Here is a 26,104-nt window from a genome sequence, read left to right on the forward strand (position 1 = left end):
TGTTATAGTTACTGTTGCTGGTGGAACCGCTCCCTGTTACAGTTACTCTTGCTGGTAGAACCAGTCTCAAGTTACAGTTACTTTTTGCTGGTAGAACCGGTCTCTTGTTACAGTTACTATTGCTTGTAGAACCGGTCTCTTGTTACAGTTACTATTGCTGGTATAACCGGTCTCTTGTTACAGTTACTCCTGCTAATATAACCGGTCCCTTGTTACAGCTACTGTTGCTGGTAGAACCGGTCCCTTGTTACAGCTACTGTTGCTGGTAGAACCGGTCTCTTGTTACCGTTACTATTGCTGGTAGAACCGGTCTCTTGTTACAGCTACTGTTGCTGGTAGAACCGGTCTCTTGTTACAGTTGCTATTGCTGGTAGAACCGGTCTCTTGTTACAGCTACTGTTGCTGGTAGAACCGGTCTCTTGTTACAGCTACTGTTGCTGGTAGAACCGGTCTCTTGTTACCGTTACTATTGCTGGTAGAACCGGTCTCTTGTTACAGCTACTTTTGCTGGTAGAACCGGTCTCTTGTTACAGTTACTGCTGCTGGTATAACTGATCCCTTGTTACAGTTATTCTTGCTGGTAGAACCGGTCTCTTGTTACATTTACTCCTGCTGGTATAACTGATCTCCTGTTACAGTTACTCCTGCTGGTATAACTGATCTCCTGTTACAGTTACTCCTGCTGGTAAAACTGGTTCCTGGTTACAATTATTCTTGCTGGTAGAACCGGTCCCTTGCTACAGCTACTGTTGCTGGTAGAACCAGTCTCTTGTTACAGTTACTCTTGCTGGTAGAACCGGTCTCTTGTTACAGTTACTATTGCTGGTAGAACCGGTCTCTTTTTACAGTCACTTCTGCTGGTATAGCTGGTCCCTTGTTACAGTTACTATTGCTGGTAGAACCGGTCTCTTGTTACAGTTACTCCTGCTGGTATAACCAGTCCCTCGTTACAGCTGCTGTTGCTGGTAGACCCGGTCCCTTGTTTCAGTTACTCCTGCTGGTATAACCGGTCCCTTGTTACAGTTACTCTTGCTGGTAGAACTGGTCCCTTGTTACAGTTATTCTTGCTGGTAGAACCGGTCTCTTGTTACATTTACTCCTGCTGGTATAACCGGTCTCTTGTTACAGTTACTCTTGCTGGTAGAACTGGTCCCTTGTTACAGTTATTCTTGCCGTTAGAACCGGTCCCTTGTTACAGTTACTGTTGCTGGTAGAACCAGTCCCTTGTTATAGCTACTGTTGCTGGTAGAACTAGTCTCTTTTTACAGTTACTCTTGCTGGTAGAACTGGTCTTTTGTTACATTTACTCCTACTGGTATATATCCGGTCACTTGTTACAGTTACTCTTGCTGGCAGAACTGGTCCCTTGTTACAGTTATTCTTGCTGGTAGAACCGGTCTCTTGTTACAGCTACTGTTGCTAGTAGAACCGGTCCCTTGTTACAGCTACTGTTGCTGGTTGAACCGGTCTCTTGTTACAGTTACTACTGCTGGTAGAACCGGTCTCTTGTTACATTTACTCCTGCTGGTATAACCAGTCCCTTGTTACAGTTACTGTTGCTGGTAGAACCGATCTCTTGTTCCATTTACTCCTGCTGGTAGAACCGGTCCCTTGTTACAGCTACTATTGCTGACAGAACCGGTCCCTTGTTACAGTTACTCTTGCTGGTAGAACGGGTCCCTTGTTACAATTATTCTTGCTGGTAGAACCAGTCCCTTGTTACAGCTACTGTTGCTGGTAGACCCAGTCCCTTGTTACAGCTACTGTTGCTGGTAGAACCGGTCTCTTGTTACAGTTACTATTGCTGGTATTACCGGTCACTTGTAACAGTTACTCTTGCTGGCAGAACTTCCCTTGTTACAGTTATTCCTGCTGGTAGAACGGTTCTCTTCTTACAGCTACTGTTGCTGGTAGAACCGGTCCCTTGTTACAGCTACTGTTGCTGGTAGAACCGGTCTCTTGTTACAGGTACTGTTGCTGGTAGAACCGGTCTCTTGTTACAGTTACTGTTGCTGGTAGAACCGGTCTCTTGTTACATTTACTCCTGCTGGTATAACCGGTCCCTTGTTACAGTTACTCTTCCTGGTAGAACTGGTCCCTTGTTACAGTTATTCTTGCTGGTTGAACCGGTCCCTTGTAACAGCTACTGTTGCTGGTAGAACCGGTCCCTTATTACAGCTACTGTTACTGGTAGAACTGTTCTCTTATTACAGTTACTATTTCTGGTAGAACTGGTCTCTTGTTACATTTACTCCTGCTGGAATAGCCGGTCCCTTGTTACAGTTACTCTTGCTGGGATAGCCGGTCCCTTGTTACAGTTACTATTGCTGGTATTACCGGTCACTTGTAACAGTTACTCTTGCTGGCAGAACTTCCCTTGTTACAGTTATTCCTGCTGGTAGAACGGTTCTCTTCTTACAGCTACTGTTGCTGGTAGAACCGGTCCCTTGTTACAGCTACTGTTGCTGGTAGAACCGGTCTCTTGTTACAGGTACTGTTGCTGGTAGAACCGGTTTCTTGTTACAGTTACTGTTGCTGGTAGAACCGGTCTCTTGTTACATTTACTCCTGCTGGTATAACCGGTCCCTTGTTACAGTTACTCTTCCTGGTAGAACTGGTCCCTTGTTACAGTTATTCTTGCTGGTTGAACCGGTCCCTTGTAACAGCTACTGATGCTGGTAGAACCGGTCCCTTATTACAGCTACTGTTACTGGTAGAACTGGTCTCTTATTACAGTTACTATTTCTGGTAGAACTGGTCTCTTGTTACATTTACTCCTGCTGGAATAGCCGGTCCCTTGTTACAGTTACTCTTGCTGGGATAGCCGGTCCCTTGTTACAGTTACCCTTGCTGGTATAGCCGGGCCCTTGTTACAGTTACCCTTGCTGGTAGAACTGGTCCCTTGTTACAGTTGTTCTTGCTGGTAGAACTGGTCTCTTGTTACAGCTACTGTTGCTAGTAGAACCGGTCCCTTGTTACAGCTACTGTTGCTAGTAGAACCGGTCCCTTGTTACAGCTACTGTTGCTAGTAGAACCGGTCCCTTGCTACAGCTACTGTTGCTGGTAGAACCGGTCTCTTGTTACAGTTACTGTTGCTGGTAGAACCGGTCCCTTGTTACAGCTACTGTTGCTAGTAGAACCGGTCCCTTGTTACAGCTACTGTTGCTAGTAGAACCGGTCCCTTGTTACAGCTACTGTTGCTAGTAGAACCGGTCCCTTGCTACAGCTACTGTTGCTGGTAGAACCGGTCTCTTGCTACAGTTACTGTTGCTGGTAGAACCGGTCCCTTGTTACAGCTACTGTTGCTAGTAGAACCGGTCCCTTGTTACAGCTACTGTTGCTGGTAGAACCAGTCCCTTGTTACAGCTACTGTTGCTGGTAGAACCGGTTTCTTGTTACAGCTACTGTTGCTGGTAGAACCGGTCTCTTGTTACAGCTACTGTTGCTGGTATAGCCGGTCCCTTGTTCCAGTTACTCTTGCTGGTAGAACTGGTCCCTTGTTACAGTTGTTCTTGCTGGTAGAACCGCTCCCTTGTTACAGCTACTGTCGCTGGTGGACCTATTCCCTGTCATAGTTACGCTTGCTGGGGAAACCGGTCCCTGTCACAGCTACACTTGCTGGTAGAACCCGGTCCCTTTACAGTTACTCTTGTTGGTAGAACCAGTAACTTTTACAGTTACTTTTGTTGGTGGAACTGGTCCCTGTTACAAGTTTAGGGGCAGAGTAAAGCTTTCACAATTTGATGTTGATAAATTGCGCACCCTTGAGTTAGATAATATCAAACAATGTTATGATCAAGTTAAGAGACGGTTCCTTTCTCTCTGTATCTGTTCATTGATTTAATTTGTGTTGTTCTGCTGCCCTCTGCTGCCTTCGCTTGTGTACTGCAACCGCACACACTTAACACCTCTCTCCTTCACCTGCAGCCTCTCCGTCCATGAGGGGGTCCACACCGCTGGATGTCGCTGCCTCATCTGTGATGGACAACAACGAGCTGGCGCTGTCCTTGGAGGAGCCTGACCTGGAGAAGGTAAGACACGTTTCATGCCCCAGGCAGGAAGGAATACGACCAGTTTCACTGTTGACTGGGTGATGGGTGCATGCACCCTGACTCTTGTGCCAGTGGGGCAGCGAGAGCCCTAAACATGCAACAGTTCACTCTGCTTCCTTGTTGCTGTTATCCGTATGTTTTCTCATTACTTCAACTGGCTCACATTTTTTTTTAGGCAACATGAATTAAGCCTTCTCCCTAATTTCCTAAACTCTATGGGCCTCATTTATGAAAAGTGACGCATCGCTGCGTGAAAACAGCGATGCGTCACTTTTCACTGCGCTCTCCCTGCGACATGATTGATGCGTCATATTTATAATATGACGCATCATGTCGCAAGGAGTTATACATACGTCAGTATTTCTGACGTATCTGTAGGGCGCAAAAGTGACATATTGCTGGAGTGTGTCACAAAAGTGACGCAACTTCAGCAATGCGTCCTTTCACATGGGGAAAGCCCCATGTGAAAGGGCCTGCGTCAGTCTTACGCCTGCTGCGAGGCAGGCGCAAGATTTTGACGCAACAGCGTCCTAAAAGTGACGCAGTGAAATCTCATAGATTTCACTGCGTCACTATTACGAGGCTTTTTGCGGGTGAACGCCCCCTCTGCATACATTATACCTGACGCAGGTATAATGTAGCGCAGGGGTTTACAAAGTGACGCATCTGCTTAGATGCGTCACTTTGTAAATAGTGCGCATCAGGAGGCATGTTTTACGCTGCCGATGCGTCACAAAAAGTGACGCATCGGAAGCGCAAAACTCACGCAAGGCCTCGTAAATGAGGCCCACTGTTGACACCCACAGCTCTTTATCTCTCGAGGGATCGGCTCGACGAGCCCGTCGCTTTTACAGAATGACCAACAAATCTGCCAATTATCTCCAATTAAATCCCTTATGCGTGATTACTCCCCATGAGTGTCTGTTGTGTGCAATTTGTGGTCTAGGTTGACGAACCCAGCCCTAATCTTAGTCTCGCTCCACATAGACCTCAAATTAGGCTGCATAGTAAGCAGAAGATGTGGGTGTACAACTGTGACCCAGGAAAGCTTCAGTGATTGCAAGCAAGTGCCTAGACATAAACCATAATGGAAAAGCAATGCCATTCTTAAAACAACCATTCCTCGTGTAAGCCAAGCTCCTGGCAGTCAACAGCTATCGAGGAATTTCATCTCAGAATCAAAGCACACGTTAAAACACAGAAATTTGTCATGTTTAACTATTCACATAGCTGGTTTCAGGCCTCTCAGTGTTGGTGGGGAGCCATTTGAAGATTTATTGAGCATTTTGAGTGCGTGTAAGCAGGATACGGAGATTGCATTAATCTGGCCAGTCATGGTGAGTTGATTGTCGATTACTATTCTGAGGTTCTTTGCTTGGGTTTGCCGGAGGTGTATGGGGCTGATTTCAGAAGGCCGTTATATTGAGTCCCATAGTGCTGTGTCTTGGCAGAACAATACTACTTCTGTCTTGTCTGTGTTGAGCTTGGCAAAACACACAAGATGATGGACGGAATGTTGCACAATGGCAAAACATTCACCCCCAGTCACAGATCTGGGTTTAACCCATCGTTATTTTGCTCACCAAGCCACCCCAGTTCAGACATGGCCATATGCAAATCAGCATTGACCCTGTGCCTCATGGGAACAGTGCAGACCGAACTGCCAAGCCATGTCTTCCCTGGACCGGAATAAAGCATCCTAGGACCGGTTTCTGGCTATCAGCCATCTTCAGCCAGGATAGCTTGACTCCAGTGGTGTAGTGAGCACGGGACCCACGTCTGGGCATACCCTTCCCACATAGGATGAACAGCAAAACACACAAGATGATGGACGGAATGTTGCACAATGACAAAACATTCACCTCCAGTCACAGATCTGGGTTTTATCCATTGTTATTTTGCTCACCAAGCCACCCCAGTTCAGACATGGCCATATGCAAATCAGTCTTAACCCTGTGCCTCATGGGAACAGTCCAGACCGAACTGCCAAGCCATGTCTTCCCTGGACCGGAATCAAGCATCCTAGGATCGGTTTCTGGCTATCAGCCATCTTCAGCCAGGATAGCTAGGTCCTGAGGCCTTGCAAGAATAAAATATGTGCACCTTTTATTCCTGGAAAGGGGAACCATTTAGGAAGTAGAACATGATTTTTCCCAAAAACATTAGGGGAACTCGGAAGGCTCAGTGTCCAGGCAAGAGTTCTCAATTCACATCTGTTTGTGCCTGGTCTGGCCTAGGGCCAGAGATTCTGCCCTTTTTCCCATTTACCAGCCACTATCTTAAGCCATCCACATTCTCAAACATAATAACACAGTATCAACAAATGTGCACTACTCATTTATAACGAACAAACTCTATCCACTTTTCCGTTTCTCAACAACCAATGCAAAACACCACAAACCACATCTATACACCCTCCTACCCCTACTACCACACAATTGCACCTCTGCTTTCACACAAACCACCACTCTGTCCTATATCACTATCTAATTCACCAGCAGCAACACAAACCCACATTATTCATAACCTTAATCCCTTTAAACACATACTCCTTTTTCCTACAAACCACCAACTTTACCCTCTTCTCCTCCTAACAGACCCCATTCCATCACCACTAACCCTGTAATCAATCCTCTCTCATATCATCCACCAACAACACCATCCTCCTCTTTTTACCAAATCACACAACCAAACAATTCTTACCCTTCACTTCTCCATATATATCACCACTTCCTGCTACCAAATCTAATACAAACACTCATAACCCCTGTCCATCTCCTCTCCCACACCACATACACTCTCCTTCAGTACACATCACCACCCCTTTACCATTCAACTGCCAATCACCAACAGTACTTTACATCCAAATCCTTCACATAAACTCATTACAATCAATATCTCAACTCACTACTCCACAAAAACAAAACATGACACACACCAGCACATCAACATTTCACTCACACACAATTTCATACTACATTCCACCACAATATGTAAACAAACACCCACTCCCACCCTCATGACTGCATTATCCGGGACTCGGTTGCGCAAATGCTTCCCATGGTCTCAGAGGAGGCTAGAGCCAACAAGTTTCTTGGAACTTTCGTGGTCGAGAATGCAGTTCCCAAAAACAATGTGGGACAGGCAGCCAGAGGTCAGGCCAGTCCATCCCTCCCCTCACCCGGTAGCCCTCACCTCCAAATCCCTTTAGTTTGCCCTCTGACCTTCATGGGTATCAGTGGGGGACAGGATACACTACTGCCTGCACCACTGGAGGTCAATAACATCCGAACATTGGGTTTTGCAGCTCGTCCAAAGGGGTTACTCCCTCCCCTTGGTGATCCCCCCATGCCACCCACTAACAACAAGATGACAGAGGACTACCTCTCCTTGCTCCTTCAGGAAGTATTAGCTCTCTAGACCAAGGGAGCTATAGAGAGGATGCCTGCATCAAAAGTAGGTTGTGGTTGCTATTCCTACAACTTTTCAGTGTCCTTCATCCTATCCTAGACCTTCGTCTTATCCTAGAGCTGTGCCTTCTCAACCTGTTACTGAAAAATGAGAAATTCAAGATCCAAAGCTTGCACAAGTGCTGTCTGCCCTAGATATCCAGGAGACCAGATGGAAGCTTTGGCCTTGCAGGATGCCGATTTCCACATCCCCGTCCTGCCTGCCCACAGACGTTATCTGCGGTTCACAGTGGAGCAAGAGCACTTTCAGTTTGCAGTGCTCCCCTTCAGCCTTACCAGCGCCCCATCTGGTGTTCACAAAAGTGATGGCAGGGGTTGCAGCTCGTCTGCGGAGGTCTCAGGTTCCAGTCTTTCCCTACCTCGATGATTGGCAGGTGAAGGCCGACTCACCCCAAACAGTCGTCTTCCACCTCCAGACTACAGTGATCCTTCTGCACTCACTGGGGTTCACTATCAACATGCTGAAGTCACACCTGACTTCCTCTCAGATGCTCCCTTTCATCGGAGCTGTTCTGGAGTTTGTACACAGTGTAGTTTTGGTCTATCCTCCTGAGTGGGGAGTCCAGGATATTCAGGCAATGATACTGATGTTGCTGCCTCTATCCTGGATTTTGGTGAGAATGATCCTGAGGTTTATGGGCCTCATGGCCTCCTGCAACCTGCTTGTAACAAATGCCTGCTGGCATATGCAGGCTCTGCAGTGGAACCTGAAGTCCCAGAGGGCGCATCATCTGTGGAATCTCTCTAGCATGGTCCAGATCTCGGATAGATCTTCAAAAGATCTTCAGTGGTGGATATCAAACTGCGAATTGGGCAGAAGCATTACCGTCCTCCTTCCCCAACCAGAGCTGACCGTAGTAACAGATTCCTCCCTCCTGAGCTGGGGTGGCCATCTGGGTGAGGTAGAGAAGAGAGGACTCTAATCTCTGGAGGAATCCGAACCCACATCAATCTGTTGGCGCACCCGGCGATCCGTTTGGCATTAAAAGCCTTTTTTCCTTTAATCAATGGAAGGCTAATGCAGGTGGTCACGGACAACACCACTGCCATGTAGTACTGCAACAAACAGGGTGGGGCCGTGGACCTTTTGTCAAGAGGCATTGCGCTTCTTGACATGGCTGGAACAACAAGGCATTTCCCTAGTGATTCAAGACCTGACAGGCTCTCTGAATGCCAGAGCAGACAAACTCAGCCATTGGTGCCTAGCGGATCATGAGTCTCCACTCAGAGGTGATGCAAGATCTATTTCAATAGTGGGGTGAACCTTTGTTAGTTCTGTTCCCCTTCACAAATGTCGACAGTTTTGGGTGCTGGAGTTTCCGAGGCAGCTCTTGTTCGAAGATGCTTTTCTTCTTGAGTGGAGCTCTGGCCTCCTGTATGCATTTCCTCCAATACCATTCCTCTCCAATGCTCTCAATAATATCAAGAACAATCGGACCCAATTCATCTGCCCCCACTCCCGCCTCCCCCACACCCCTCATTCTGTCTCAGCTGCTGCTGGGCTAGAAGTCTCTGTCAGATGAACAAGTTGCTTACCTTCAGTAATGCCTTATCTGGTAGAGACTCTGTCTAGCTGCAGATTCCTTACCAACCCACCCACCTTCCCCACACTGACCTAATTACAGAGCTAAGGATGTATCCCTATCAGGGCTACAGATTTCCACATCAAAGGTCAGAGTGCTGCTGGTGTGGAGAGTCGCGAACAAAATGGAGTCTGCGTGCTGGGGTGGAACCTAAATAAACACTGTGCATGTCACTTCTAGCGTGGACAACACCGATTACGCCACGCGGAGCTGAACAACACCACCTACCGGTGCACAGGGGTACTGCTTACCAAAAGTTTCCGGAACCAGTATGACACCTAGGGAATATTCTCAGGTAAGGAATCTGGGGCTAGATAGTGTCTCTACCAGATAAGGTGTTACCAAAGGTAAGTAACTTTTTCTGCACCTACGTATGAGACTATGGGACCTTATATAATGCAATTTTATATCTGTTTATATATTTCCATATACATGTATACCTTTTTATATAGTTATTATCAGCCGTGGTCCGTGCAGGTAACAGTGGTGGGGCAGATTAAGGGGGGATTTCGAGGGATGAAGCTGAAGGAAAATTAACTAATTAATTTCCCTTCAGCATCGTCCCTCAAAATCTCCTCTTACTCCGCCCCACCACCCCACTGCTGTTACCTGCACAGACCACTTCTGGTTATTATCTATATATTTATTACTTTACTCCCACTGTAGAAAAAAAGAAGAAAAATTATCAACTTTCTCCAGTTCACTACTCTGTCTCCTCATATACCTCTTTCAATATATCCTATAACTCCACTCTCTGACTCTTCCCAGACCTCATTTTACTACTATGATCTCCCAAATAACTCTTTCTAGACTCTTCCCTTTTTTGACACATCTCAGACCTCATGTTACTACTATGATCTCCCAAATGACACATTCTAGATTCTTCCTTTTTCTATCCCTCATTTGACTCTTCTGAAACCTTATTTTACTACTATGATCTCCCAAATAAAACTTCCTAGACTCTTCCCTCCTTTGACCCATCCCAGATCTCCTTACTTCTACGACCTCCTAAATAACCCATTATAGACTCTTCACTCCTTTATCCCTCCTTTGAATCATCCCAAACTTCATCTAATATGATCTCCCAAATTACACTTTCTATACTCTTCCCTCCTCTATCCCTCCATTATTCTATTCATTCCAAATAACAGACTCATATGTCCACTGCTCTAATTAAGAATTTATATTCCTCTATTCTAATCCACCACAAATCCACTTTGGATTGCGGATGTAGTGTGTTATTTCCTTAAAAGCACTTCAATGCCTCGTCAGGGGCAGTTAGCACTAAATAAATACAATTAGAATTACAATTCAGTCTTCACCCGGAGAGGCAACTGGACCGTAGTGCCTTTAACTTCAGGGGTGTGAAATTAACTCCCTCTACAACGGGGCACAGGTGAGGCACAACCAAAAATAGAAGAAAAAAAAGCAGGCAGATTAATTTACAGACACGTCTAGTTGAAATCTCACAGTTTCTGCATCTACATCACACATTTCATCTTGTGGGGTTGCGCTAGAAGGAATTCACTGCGACTGGGAGAGAGCAAAGTGAATAGTCAAAGAGCACACAAAGTATCAGGTGCAGGTCAGGCACAAAGGTGAAATGAGTGCCCTTTCGGTTTGACATATGGCTTGCTCTAGTCAGGCAGTGCTAGAGGGGGGAGAAGTTTATCAGCGTATTGACGAAAAACCCACAATCTGTACATGCCATCATTAACACCACTTGTAGCAATGGGCAGTAACTTGTCCTGCCATCGCTCTCTGGTCCTTCAGCTTAGCCAGTATTGGGGTATCTTTCATAGATTTACATGCCTGATTCATTCCCCGTCGTCGTAGTGGGAGTCCAACTGTACAAATAACATAGCAGTAAGTAGTAAAAAAACATAGGCCCATAGATGCAAACATGCATTATATAGCCTATTAGTCTCTTTTTGGAAAAAGGACCAAACTGAAAAACACTGAAAAACACAACCAATCAGAGACCAGCACCCTGTAGAACGTTCCCAAGAGAGGCTGTGTTCCTCAGATTTTCACCACACTTCGTTGGGTAAGGGAGTCTCCCTGAGCCTGGCTCAGTTCTTCAGTGATTTCAGATAAGTGCATATCTTATACTTTATCAGGATAATGCCAGATTCTAAAGGATTATTCAGACCTTGCCAGTCCCATGGGAAGAAGAATGTTCGCGTTGATGATACCCACAAAGACTGTATTTACTGCCTTTATCCAAATCATGAAGCAAGGCACTGTAAGATCTGCCGCACTTTCCCTACTAAAACCTTGAGGGATAGAGAAGGACGGCTTTTATTATGGTTGAAAAAGAATAATGAGACCTCTTCAGAAGCAGAAAGTGATACTTCTCCTAAGTCTCATAAGAGACAGAGGTTGTCTGAGGGTCAGCCTGAGGAGAAAAGGAAACAACCTAAAACCGCTCGCATGGTGAAAGAATCCCTTGATCAGGAGAAAAAACATAAAGTCTCCTCAGGGATTTCATCCCCTCAGTCTGCAGGTACTTCAAAAGCCAAGTCTGCTAAGAAAACCTCCTCAGGTTCTACAGCCTTACCTGCTACTTCCACAACTTCAACTATGTCATCTTCCAGACCGTCGACGACGATGACTTCTTCATTGGCAAGTATTAACCCCTTCAGCGCTAATGACAAGGGTAACTCGTCATGGACTTTCCATTGATTTCAATGGAAAGTCAATGGACCTCGCACACACCCCTTAGCAGCCAAGTGGTTAAAGGATCTATCCCATCGACATTGCCTTTATCGTCGACGACACCTCTGTCATTGAGGGCATCCAAACATAAAACCTTGACGTCGACCCGACCGTCGACGAGCAAGAATTCGTCGTCGAGGAAACCATGACCGACGATATCGCCGTTGACGACACCACTGTCCACCGTGTCGATGACACGATCATAGATGGCACAGAAGTCAACGACGACTCCATCGTCGATGGCACAGACGTCGACGACGACTCCATCGTCGACGACGACATCGACGACGGCAATATTACCACTGTCGGCGACGGATCTGTCGACGACGGATCCATCGACGACGAAGATTTCACCAGCAGTTCTGTGTGCCCCTTTTTCAACGCCGGTTTTGCGAAGGGCGCGCATGGAGTTTAAAACCCCAAAGATTTCACCAATCTTCTGGATGTTGAAGATACTGATGATGAGGAGGGTCAATTAGGAGCGGCTTATAGCCCCTCACAACTGAATATTAAGTGTCAGGAGGATGATGACTATGCGGAGGAGGAGCACTACTACCAACAGTATGAAGCTCCTCCTGCTCACTATAGACAATATATATACATGTAGCAGCCTGTGCAACAACCTGCTTGTTCCCACCAACATTACTACTAGACCTCCAGAGTATGCTGCAGGACTACAGAAAGAGGTTCCCTCCTCAAGAACAGTACCTCCACCACAGCTAGCGGCTCCACCACTGTTGCCGCCTTCTGTCATGCCTACTCCTATTATCCCTCTTCCTCCACAAGAGGACCCACCTACCTCTGACGGAGAGCAAGAAGAAGGAGAGATTCCAGACCCTGCGACACCCATGGTCAAATGGGATGATTACGTAGTGCCAATGCCTTCACCACCATCACCTCATCACCCTTCAGATTCACATCCTGAAGAAAATTGGAGGTGTGGACAGGGCTGCTGTTAGGTTCCACCTACCAGCTGTTGTGCATCAGGAAGACTGATTCCTGTATGACTTTAAGGAACAATCCAGAAAAAGTGTGAGGTCAATACCTATCATCGATTACATTTGGCAGGAAGGGGTGAAAGTGATGAAAACACCCGCCTCTCTAATCCCTGTACTTCCGAGACTGGATAAAAAATATAGAACCCCTGAGCCTCCTCTTTGTCTAACAGGTCACCCTAAGGCGGATTCTGTAATCTCTCAGGCAGCGCTCAAAGAATCCGTCCGCTCCTATTACCTCACCACCTGATAAGGACGGTAGATGACTTGACACCATCGGAAAGAAATTCTCGTCAATGGCAGCGATTTCTGTAAGGGCAGCAAACACTCTAGCAACCCTGAGCAGATACACTCATCAGCTATGGTCTGATGTAAGGGAGATGAAATCCTTCCTCCCTGAAGAAAATAAGGATGAGTTCATTAAACTCATCACTGAAGGTGAAAGAGCAGCGTCGGAGCTGACTGATATCGCTATGGACATTGCCACTACTAATTTTAGACAGTTAGCGAATGCTGCCGTTTTGCAGCGTCAAGGGTGGCTGAAAGCAACAAGTTTCCGCCCGGAGGTGCAATACAAAATTTTGGATATGTCTTACGATGGTGATAGACTCTTTGGCAGCCACATTGATGAATCTTTGACTGTGATCAAAAAAGATACTGACACAGCTAGAGCTCTAGGTACTCTTCAGTACCGCAAGGTTCCATTTCGGGGAGCTCGAGGCCGGGGTTTCTCAACCTACAAAAGTAATTACCAGCATTCCCAGTCATATCAGTCTTACCAACCAAGACAAGGATATCAACAATATAACCGTCAACCAACCACAGCTGGTTTCTCTCGGCAGGGATCTAGAAGGAGGTCAATATCACAAGGCCGTGATTCCGGCCGCAAGCAATGAGTTCAGTCGGGTACCAGTGAGTGCACCTCTCCCCTTAAAAGCTGTGGAACTCTCCATGCATTTACACCAGTGGCGAAAGATCACCTCAGACAAGAGAGTCCTAGATCTCGTTTCTCATGGCCACACTTTGGAGTTCATTCAGAAACCACCCAATACCCCCCCCCCCTTCTCCCCCCCCAGGGGATTGCACCACTCCTCGTCTACATATGCTCAAGAGGGAAGCGAAGATCATACATCAAAAGAGAGCAATAGAAAAATCCCCTTTTCGCAGAAGAGAAAAGGCTTCTACTCATGCTTTTTCCTTATCTGCAAAAAGTCAGGAGAGTGGAGGCCTATCCTGGACCTCAGAAAGTTAGACAAATTCTTGAAGACCCAAACTTTCAGGAAGGTCACTCTGGTAGATATCTTGCGTTGGCTCAACAGTGGCGACTTCATGGCGTAATTGGACCACGAAGATGCCTACTTTCATATCCTTATTCACCCGAAACACAGAAAGTTCCCAAGGTTCACAGTGGCTGGTACCCACTATCAATTTTGAGTCCTTCCTTTTGGTCTCAAATCGGCTCCATGAACTTTCACAAAATTCATGGCCCTAGTAGTGGCTGCATTAAGAAACAGCGATTATCAGGTATTTCCATACCTGGACGACCGGCTTCTGAAAGCGCCATCATCTCATTTTGTGGAAGCAGCAACTGAAGATTGTATTTCCCTGTTTTAGCGATTAGGCCTATCATTAAACTACCAAAAATCCTCACTCATTCCAAGCCAGAGAATGTGTTTCCTGGGAGCAATTCTGAACACCATTCAGAACAAGGCCTTCCTTTCCCAGGTAAGACATCAACGGTTACAGACACTAGCGCTAAGACTGTCCAGAAAAAAGTGTGTTTCTGTGAGGGTGTTCAAATCTCTACTGGGAAAGAAGCTTTCCTCTGGTGGGCACGGCAATCCAACCTATCCAAAAGACTTTCTTTTCTCCCAGTTACTCCAGATTACGTTGTCACAACAGCTGTTTCTATGGAAGGTTGGGGAGGACACTAAGAGGACCTACAAGTTCAAGGAAAATGGTCCTCAGCTCAACGCAAAATGCATATAAACAGACTGGAGTTGAAAGCCATCTCTCTCTCACTCAAAGTGTTCCTCCCACGAATTCAGGGATCCTCGGTTCTAGTCCACACGGACAACACCACGAGCATGTTCTATATAAACAAGCAGGGAGGAACAAAGTCCCTATCTCTATCGCAAGATGCCCAACAACATTGGGACTGGCTAACGCTCCACAAAATCTCTTTAACAGCGGAACATGTCCCAGAGCAGAGCAAATGAAGGTTGTCACGAGTGAGAGCTGGAGCAATCACAACTAGACAGAATGTTTGCGACTTGGGGGAAACCAGAGCTGGATCTCTTTGCGACTCAGATCAACTCCAAATGCCGATTCTTCACAAGCAGAGTCCCTCTCCCAGGATCTCGGGGGAATGCGCTTTTGATGCGTTGGTCAGGGATCTATGCGTATTTTTTTCCTCCCATACCCCTGATTCCCAGGGTCCTCATGAAGATCAAGTGGGAACGTTGTCGCATTCTGCTCATAGCCCCCAGATGGCCCAGGCAACACTGGTACTCAGAACTCCTCCTGTTGTCAGAACAGATGACCATTCGCCTCCTCCCAACACCAACACTATTATCCAGGGACAATGGCCAAGTGTGTCACCCAGAACCAGCCACACTGCAATTACATGTTTGGCTCCTGAATTCTTTGAATTTAAGGACCTAAATATTGACCAGGACTGTAAAGACATTGTAGCCAAGTCAAGAGCTGACCGCACCAATAGAACATACAAACTTAAATGGAAGCTTTTTTGTATATGGTGCAGACGCGGGAGCCTTAGATCTTTTTCACTCTGCTGCTGAAGAAATGTAACCTTATTTACTCTTTTTAGCGAAATCTAGTCTCACACACTCTTCGGTTAAAGTTCCCTTGGCTGCCATAACAAGATACTGGCGAGTGCCCAACTGCCCCTCACTATGGTCGTCAAGACTTGTGGTAGAGTTCATGAAAGGCCTCTTTAGGAGGTTTCCACCAATCAAGGCTCCACCTCCAGAGTGGCAACTAAATGTAGTATTTTCTCAGTTGATGAGGCAACCTTTTGAGCCTATACACAAAGCAGAACTGAAATTCTTAACATGGAAGGTCGCCCTTCTCGTGGCTCTCACCTCCGTAAGAAGGGTTAGTGAAATACAAGTGTCACTATATCTCATCCTTTCCTATGGTTTTCTAATGATAAAGTCATTTTAAGAACAAACCCTAAGTTCATTCCCAAAGTACCCTCTCAGTTCCATTTGAATGAACCGGTTATCCTCAGAACTTTTTTCCCTCACGCGTCCACACCGACTGAAAGAACTTTGCACACCGTAGACATTAAAAGATGTCTCAACTTTTATTTGCAGCACACAAAAGAGATCCGCAAATCAAATCAGTTGTTTGTGGCTTACTGTCAAAACTGCCTGGGAACTGCAGTCACCAAAGCTACCATAGCTAGATGGGTAGCGAATGCGATACAGTTTTGCCATGACAAGGCTGGCAAGCCTCTATCACGAACTGTACGAGCGCACTCCACTAAAGCAGTCTCCACTTCTGTTGCTCTGTTTGCTGGAGTACCACTTGACAAGATCTGCAGAGCAGAAACGTGGAAGAGAACCCACACGTTCTCTCAGCATTACTGCCTTGAGTCATCGCACAGAGCTGACGCAGCTGTCGGACAGGCAGTACTACGAAACCTTTTTCACTAAGGTAATAGAATTTTCATAGACGTATTATGGAAGTTTTTCTATGTTTATGCATATTTATATCTATCTGTATATATATAGACATGTATCCTTATGTTTACAAACACTGGTGAATATGGTTGCTTACGCTGTTAGGACGACCTCTATGTTTGCTACGATATAAAGTATCATTTTTTTCACATTTCACATGGTACTAAGTAATGCATTAGCACTACCCACCGTCCACTATAGTGCTTATCAGCTAATATGCGTGCGTATATATATATATATCTAGCTCCAAACACCAGCTAGCTGCACGCGTGAGCGGGTGCACGCCAAAAACGGGGGTGTACCCGTTATGTGAATCACAGCTCCAAACATCCACAAACGATTAGTTTGTATAGAAAGCAGCACACGCAGGGGGTGGTTCCTCAAAAAGATTTTAATGGGGAACCTCACAGCATACAACACGTTTCGCCAGAGGGCTTCGTCAAGTTATGCAAAGAGCCGAGGCGCTCAACTCATTTTTAAACAAACAATCTTGCATCCACATTGGTCATGAAAAGCCTAGAAGGACTAAATTCATGGCAACAAATGGGTCGGCCATCTTTAGATGGTAAACTGAAACATTTGCGCAATTATAAACACATAATGAAAACAATCGTTTTTAAATGTATATACACTATTTACATGGAACCCAACATAAATATGCTTGGAATAACATGAAATATCTAGCCCATGGATGGGCACAATAGTACAATAGTCCAATAATCCTTCAATGCACATAAACGCCCTGAATGGGCATACCCAAGAAACACAGATGAGCAGTGATGAAGGTACCATTAATCAAAGTACCAAGCAATATAGAAGGCCAACGTTTACATCTGCTGGCATAGATATAACCCAAATTTCTCCAGTATTACATCTTTCATAGATTCACATGCTTGTATCTTCCCCGTCGTCATGGTGGGAGTCTCACGGTAACAGAATGACCAAGCAGTATCATAGAGAAGAAAAACTGCATAGAAAATCCCCATAGGGGCTGTATTATTTGGTAACCAGACCACATCCTTGTTTGGACCAAAAGCCAGCCAATCAGCATTGCTGCCCTGCCCTCACACTCCCCAGCAGAAGCTTCCTGCCTCAGATTTCCAACCGCCTTCGTGTGATAAGGAGTCTCCCTGAGCTCTGCTCAGTTTTCTTCTGTTCCTGAGTGAACTTTTGACCTTTTGGAATCTTGTTTCTTGTCTTCTACATTAAGGTACTGTGTGTACTTATTTCTCTTATAATGGCTGACGGCTCTAAAAAGAGGCTGTTCAGGCCATGCAGGTCCTGTGGGAAGGCCAGACTGTTCTCTGAGGACCCACATGAGGACTGCCTTTACTGTCTCCACCCTAAACACCTGGTGAAAGACTGTAAGTTTTGTAGAAAATTTTCTGACAAAACTAAAAGAGACAGAGAGGCTAGACTACTGTTATGGCTTCAGAAGAAGAAGGCCACATCAGGCTCAGATTCTGAGGAGGGATCTTCTCATTCAACTCCCAAGAAAAGAAAGGCTTCTGTTTCTGTGGAGAGAGTGGAGTCTAAAAAGAGTAAAACTAAGGAGAAATCAACCGCATCTCTTCCTATTACTCCTGTGGTGAGACAGTCCAGTCTTAAGGAACCTGGGTCTGCACCCTCTACCAGCTCGCTGGCTTCTGCTCCAAGATCTGTGGTGAAGACTTCGGCTCCGTCAACGACGACTTCGTCGACGACTGTGGCTTCGTCGACGATAAGGTCTAAAGCTACGTCGACGACTGCGACGTCTACGATTACAACATCGACGAGTAAAATCTCAATGTCGACGAACAGGCCGTCGACGACGACCACGACGACTCCGTCGACGACAGGTTCGACGTCGAAGATGTCTACGGGGGCCCCGTCGACGAAGGTCCCGTCGACGAAGGTCCCGTCGACGAAGGTCCCGTCGACGAAGGTCCCGTCGACGAAGGTCCCGTCGACGAAGGTCCCGTCGACGATGGTCCCGTCGACGAAGGTCTCGTCGACGATGGTTCCGTCGACGAAAGTCCCACCGACGATGGTTCCGTCGACGAAAGGCCCGTCGACGACGGTTCCGTCGACGAAAATCGTGCTTTCTTCCGCAAAAGCATTCAAATCACCGCAGTCGAAGACCATGATCTCGATCCGGTCTTTTCAGTCTACAAGGGGTTCATCTACCATCAGTGAAGCTGCAGAGTTCACCTCGTGGACAAAGATTTCACCTTTGCCGCCGTCCTCATTGCTAGAGCAGGACTCAGATGGCGAGGAGTCCTCAGGTGCCGCCTACAGTCCTTCTCAGCTGCAGATAAAGAGCCAAGACACGGATGAAGAGGAGGTTTATTCCTTCAAGGACAGACCACAATCTTCCAGATATGAGTCATTTCAGGAATCTGGTGATTATGATGAAGAAGAGGAGGAGCAGCATGAGGACTCGAGGGAGGAAGATCATCAGGAGACGATGTCTATACCCCTCAACCTTGTCTCTGATCTTAGGTTGATGTTGAATGACTACTACCGTCGCTTCCCAGAGGCGAATTCCTCGCAACCAGCTAGGCAGACGCCTTTCTCTCAGACACCTGCAGCACCTGCTCAACAAGAACAGGGGGTGAGATCGCCGCAGGTTGTTACTATAAGGGACGACCTTACGGAATCCGACGAGGATGAGCAGCCTGAAGAAGGAGAACTCGTTCAGGATGCTTCAGGACAGGAATGGGACGAATACATTTTACCATCGACTGCATCGCCTGAACCACTCAAATCTACCTCCCCTCCTCAAGATATCGGAGGTTTTCATGATCTCATGGAAAGGGCGGCCAAAAGATTCAATCTGGATGTTGAGGTACAACAAACGGATTGTTTCTTGTATGACTTCAAAGATGAAAACAAGAGGTCGCTTCGCTCTATTCCAATTATCCCTCACATCTGGGAGGAGGGTCTGAAGATCTTGAAAACACCTGCGTCTATTGCGGTCTCAGTTCCCCGCATTGACAAGAAATACAGAGCCCCAGAGTCCACAAAAGCCTGCCTCATTGGGCACCCCAGGCCTGAATCAGTTGTGACGCAGGCGGCACAAAGAAATTCTAAGAACCCGGTGGCTACTTCCCTAGTGCCACCTGACAAGGAGGGAAGGAGAATGGATGGAGCAGGTAAGAGGTTTGCAGTCATGGCTGCCTCTACCATTAAAGCGGCAAATGCTATGGCACTGCTTGGACGATACAACAGGCAAATGTGGTCTGATATTGCACCCATACTTTCTGCTCTTCCAGAGGACAAAAAGGAGGAAGCGGCAGCCATTCTTAAGGAAGGCTCTAAATCTGCTGCCGAATCTATCGACATCGCCATGGATATTTCGTCCATGGCCTTCAGGCAGATGGCGGGAGCGGTTTCGCTTCGCAGACAGGGCTGGCTCAAGGCGACGTCTTTTCGTCCAGAGGTACAGGCGAAAATCGTTGATATGCCTTTTGACGGTGAAAACTTATTTGGAAAGCATATCGATGAGGCGTTGCAAGGCATAAAATCGGACACGGATACAGCTCGAGCGCTGGGATCACTTCAGCAAGGAAGGTTTCAGTCCTTTCGGAGGAGAGGTTCAAGAGGTCAATTTAATCAAAGATCCTCTTTTCAATCCAACCGATATCAGCCGTACAATCAGCAGGGATATCGACAGTATAACACTAACAACCAATTCAGGTCCTCCAACTCCTCTTACCAACAACAGTCCAGAGGCAAATCTAACGCCAGGGGGAAACCTCAGCAGTCTAATAGACGTCAATGATTTCAGGCCGGCGCTCCCCACACAACGGATCCACGACAAAGACCACTATCTGTCTCAATTTTACAACAACTGGATGTCCATTACATCGGACAAATGGGTTTTAGATGTCATAAGCAGGGGCCACATTCTGGAATTTGTGGAGATACCTCCGGATCAACCCCCAGTACTCAGGCTCAGCAAACATCGCCAGGAAATGCAGAAGGAAGTTCTCTCGCTTCTGCAAAAGGGAGCCATAGAGGAAGTGCCGCAACATCTCAGAGGGAAAGGCTTTTACTCGCATTTCTTCCTCATCAAAAAGAAACAAACCCGGAAATGGAGGCAGGTATTGGACTTAAGGGATCTAAATCGATACATAAAAAAGATACCCTTCAGAATGTTATCGTTACAAGAAATTCTTCTACTGATAAAACAAAACGACTTCATGGCCTCCTTAGATCTCATGGATGCGTACTTCCATATTCCAATTCTTCGGAAGCACAGGAAGTATCTCAGATTTGTTGTGGAGAGTCGCCACTTCCAGTTCAAGGTCCTGCCATTCGGACTCAAGTCAGCCCCGAGGGTATTCACCAAATGCATGGCCCCGGTGGCAGCCCATTTAAGACTGCAAGGGCATTACATTTACCCATATCTGGACGACTGGCTGGTGACAGGTCCATCCTTCAGGGAGGCAGAAACATCTCTTCAGAGCTGCATCCGGCTGTTTCAGCGATTGGGCCTGAAGACCAACTTAGAGAAATCCTCGCTGACTCCGGCCAAGGGCATCCAGTTCCTGGGGGCATGGATATGCACCAGTGCAGGGAAAGCCTACCCTTCCGAAGAACGAATGGGAAAGATCATGAGGCTAACGGCAGCTCTTCAAGCAAAAAGGTCCACTTCCGTGAGGATATACAAATCCATGTTGGGGATGATGTCATCCTGCATCCCTCTGGTGCCAAACTGTCGGCTTCGAATGAGGCCTTTGCAGGAACAACTGGACGAGCAGTGGGCCCAGGCCAAAGGTACCTTCGAGGATCGCATTACCATCACGAGCCATATGAAGGTGGCAATGTCATGGTGGAAGATTCGAAAGAACTTGGATCAAGGCTTGAGCTTCATTCCTCTAGATCACGACTTCATGATGACAACGGACGCTTCGCTGAAAGGATGGGGTGCGCATCTTCAGGAGCTGGAAATTCAGGGCCTTTGGTCAGACTGGGAAGCTCAGCTTCACATAAACATGTTGGAGCTCAAAGCGGTGTTCCTAGGTCTTCAAGCATTTCTCCCCAGAATACGCCAATCGTCAGTACTGATCCAAACGGACAGCACCACTACCATGTTTTACCTACTAAAGCAGGGCGGTACGAGATCCAAACAACTGTCGACATTGGCGCAAAGAATCTGGAAATGGCTCATAACCAATGGAATTTCAATTCAGGTTCAGCATATTCAGGGAGTCCTCAACACACGGGCGGACGCCCTGAGCCGTACTACCAAGGCGATGCACGAGTGGGAACTACACCACACTCAGGTTCGCCTCTTGTTTCAAAGGTGGGGCACTCCCACATTAGATTTGTTCGCAACGCAAAACAACTCAAAGTGCGTTCAATTCGCGTCCAGATACCATCAACAGGGCTCCAAGGGAAATGCATTCCTCATGGATTGGACAGGAAGGTTTGCATACGCGTTCCCTCCCTTCCCGTTGATACCGCGAGTACTGCGCAAAATGAGATTGGAACCGTGCCGGATCATACTGATAGCTCCAGCCTGGCCGAGACAGGCGTGGTTTCCAGACCTACTTCTTTTGTCGAGGGGCGAGAAAATCCAGCTCCCGACATTTCAAGACCTCATCTCCATGCAAGAAGGGCAAATTCTGCATCCGAATCTACAATCTCTAAAATTGTCAGCATGGAACCTCACGAGCGGGAGTTTCAAAATCTAGACATTTCACAAGAATGCAGACATGTTCTCTCACAGGCTAGAGCTGTATCAACAAACAAAACATATGCAGCGAAATGGACACGTTTCTGCCATTGGTGCAGCAGACAAAACTTGCATCCGTTTGAAGTACCACCTGAAGGTATCCTCCCTTACCTGCTGTCACTATCTAAGGCAGGTCTGTCGCATGCCTCGGTCAAGGTACACTTGGCAGCAATATCGCGCTTCAGGCGGAAGCCAAATGAACCATCTCTCTGGTCCTCCAGGATAATAAAGGAGTTTATCAAGGGACTTTTTAGGGTTTATCCACCCATCCAACGCCCTCCTGTGCCGTGGCACCTCAACACAGTACTATCACAGCTTATGAGGCCTCCTTTCGAGCCTATTCACAAGTCAGATTTGCAGTTCCTGTCATGGAAAACGGCCCTCCTTCTCGCCTTAACATCAGCAAGGAGGGTTAGTGAAATCCAGGCCTTTTCAGTGGAGGAACCCTTCTTACAATTTCGTCAAGACAGGGTTATCCTAAGGACAAATCCTACCTTTATTCCCAAGGTGGCAACATCTTTTCACCTCAATGAACCCATTATTTTACCTACTTTTTTCAGCAATCCTTCATCGGAGGCAGAAAGAGCCTTACATTCTTTAGACATTTCCAGATGCCTAAAGTTCTACATTGAAAGGACAAAAACGTTCCGCAAGTCCAAGCAATTGTTCATTGCTTTTGAAGGGCAAAGGAAGGGTCTTCCTTTGTCAAGACTGAGTATTGCCAGATGGATCTCCGCAGCTATCCTGAAATGTCATGAAAAAGCGGGGAAGCCGCTAGATTCTAAGGTACATGCACATTCCACAAGGAAGATGGCAACTTCGATGGCCTTGTTTGCAGGAGTGGCGCTGCCTGACATCTGCAGAGCAGCGACGTGGAAGAGCGTGCACTCTTTTACGAGACACTACTGTCTGGACACTGCGTGGAAAGAGGACACGGCAGTGGGACAAGCTGTTCTGAAACGTCTTTTTCAGTAAGGTATGACATAATGGCATGTTTTGTTGTTTATGCAATACTTTGATATGTGTCAACATGCATTTATCGTATTTCGTATATTATGATGTGTATTGTTATACCTTTGTCTTACGGCAGAGCTTCCTTTTTTAGTTCTGTCCTGGAAACGCTACTAATTTGGTGAGCACTGCTTACTACTCTGATACAAGCATGTGAATCTATGAAAGATGTAATACTGGAGAAGGAATTAGTTACTTACCTGTACACTATAGTTCTCCAGTATTATCTTTCATAGATTCACATGCGCCCGCCCGCCTCCCCGTTTCTCAGGCAGATCCTGTTTCTCGGTATTTATCCATGTCTCTCACTCGGGGACGGAAATCTGAGGCAGGAAGCTTCTGCTGGGGAGTGTGAGGGCAGGGCAGCAATGCTGATTGGCTGGCTTTTGGTCCAAACAAGGATGTGGTCTGGTTACCAAATAATACAGCCCCTATGGGGATTTTCTATGCAGTTTTTCTTCTCTATGATACTGCTTGGTCATTCTGTTACCGTGAGACTCCCACCATGACGACGGGGAAGATACAAGCATGTGAATCTATGAAAGATAATACTGGAGAACTATAGTGTACAGGTAAGTAACTAATTCCTTAAGCTCACTACAATAAAATAATTGTGAAGCTAACCATGGATATCCATACATCCTACAATAACATGCCGTACGGCAAATTTGTGAATATAATGCCCGCGATGGGCTTTGTAGCAACTGCTGCTCCTGTGGAAAGAAAATAAGTGACAAGGGGATGCACCCACAAATACTGAATAAAATTTTACAATACAAATGTCTAAAACCAGAATTACTGGCATGGAAAGAGACCTGGTAAGAATACTGTTTATGCCTAAAGAAATGTCCCTGATACAGATAGATCACAGATAGAACGAACAAAATCAACCCAAATGAACTGAAAGTTCTTCATGCATATTAAGGCCATTCGGGTGCTTGCTCTGCAGATCAATAATATATCTGGACTCTAGTCTCCGAAGTTTTTGTAGACGATCACCACCCCTGATACTAGCTGCTACACTATCGAGACAGATATAAGTTAACAGGTCCCTGTTACTCTTATGTTTTTTCTCGAAGTGCCTCGCTACGGGGTATGTAACATCTTTTTTGGCAATTGCACGCATGTGCTCTAGTATCCTTAATTTAACCGCATTGGTGGTACTTCCAATGTAGTTTAAGCCGCAAGGGCAGGTGAGACAATAAATTACATATGCAGTAGAGCACGTAAGGAACTTCGTTATCTTTTTGGGTGTAGAAAGACCTGGAACTTTATAAGCAAGCGTCCGCTTGCTATATTTACAGGCCTTACACCAGCCACATGGATAGAAGCCATTCAGAACAGGAAGTTTCGATTTCTTCTCAGCTGGTCTCTGAGAGATCTGGCCTTCCTGAACGTTACAAGAGGATTGCTGGGCAACTCAGCTTTGATGGTATTATCTGACATGAGAATATTCCAGTTCTTTTTAAGTATCTTTTTAATTTGCCCAGCATTCCTGGAAAAAGTGGTGATGAGACGGAATGCCCCATTTTTAGTTTTGACAGTTTTTTTCGGTTCCAACAATGATTTCCTCTGCATCTTGTTGGCTCGGTCAAAAGCACTGGTTAACACTTTTTCACTGTAACCCCTTATCCTGAATCTTTGAAGACTAGCAGCCGCTGCCTTCTTGAAATCATCAGGATTAGAATTATTACGCCTAAGCCTCAAAAGTTCCCCATATGGTATACTTTCGACCAATTGGCGTGGATGGCTGCTGGTGGCAAAAAGGGTGGAATTGCCTGCCGTCTCTTTTCTGAATAATTTGGTTTGCACCATTCCCTTGTCATCTATGTATACTGTCAGATCTAAGTAATTGACTGAGCTCCTACTGATATGCCCTGTGAATTTTAAGTTCATATCATTATTGTTTAACACGTCTATGAACACATTAGCAGATTCTACAGGACTATCAAGAATAATGAATAAGTCGTCAATATAACGATGCCATCCTATGATTCTATTCTATTTATTCCTCACCAGACTACGCAAGGTGAAACAACACACTTTGTCCAATGACAATTTCACTAATAAACAGAAGATTGCTCTAAATAATTTGTGCTCAGACTCAGGCTTGGTCTGTAAACCCTCAGACAAGGGGGGTAATATTGTGCTTTTGACTGCTGAACAATATGAGAATAAGGCTAAACGTCTTCTTGGTGATATTGAAACCTACACCAAGGTGGGTGAGATTGACTACAACAGAAGTGTGGGTGAGTACCACGACATGACAACAAAATGGTACAACAACAACATGCTCAGCACAGATGAATATTTGTTTCTGCGTTGCCTTAGCCCTGTTATCCCCACCTTTTACTACCTTCCCAAGGTACACAAAGACATATGTAATCCACCGGGAAGGCCCATAGTCGCCTCCAACGGCAGTCTCACTGAAAACCTTTCTATTTTTGTGGACACGTTCCTCTCCCCCTTGGTCATGTCATTGCCTTCGTATCTTAGAGATACTAAACATTTTTTGACTCTCATCAATACTATTGTTTGGAAAGAGACTTACTGCATGATGGTACTGGACATCGCCAGTTTATACACATGTATATCACATGAGGATGGTTTAAGATCTATGGCGAGCTTTCTAGATAAACGTCCTATCCGTTATTATGAACACAATAAGATGTTGCTTGATTTTATGAGTTTCAGCCTGAAAAATAACATCTTTCTTTTTAGCAACCAGCTCTATAGGCAGATCTCAGGAGTCGCCATGGGAGCTTGCTCGGCTCCCAGCTTTTCCAACCTGTTTGTAGGTAGATGGGAAGAACAGGCCACCTGGAAAATAACCAATCCGGAGTGGA

At 46.1% G+C, this 26,104-nt stretch overlaps 1 protein-coding gene across 1 annotated transcript in view; it reads left to right on the forward strand.

Moving 5' to 3' along the window:
• Positions 1 to 26,104, forward strand: part of RYR3 (ryanodine receptor 3) — a 1,933,484-nt gene that overhangs the window by 990,860 nt on the left and 916,520 nt on the right. The window contains exon 42 of the mRNA XM_078661960.1: positions 3,928 to 4,031. Coding sequence (XP_078518086.1) covers positions 3,928 to 4,031 — 104 coding nt within the window. The remainder of the gene's footprint in view (positions 1 to 3,927; positions 4,032 to 26,104) is intronic.

The sequence above is a fragment of the Lissotriton helveticus genome, chromosome 9 (genome assembly GCF_964261635.1).
Source record: "Lissotriton helveticus chromosome 9, aLisHel1.1, whole genome shotgun sequence".
In the NCBI taxonomy this organism is placed as follows: Eukaryota; Metazoa; Chordata; class Amphibia; order Caudata; family Salamandridae; genus Lissotriton; species Lissotriton helveticus.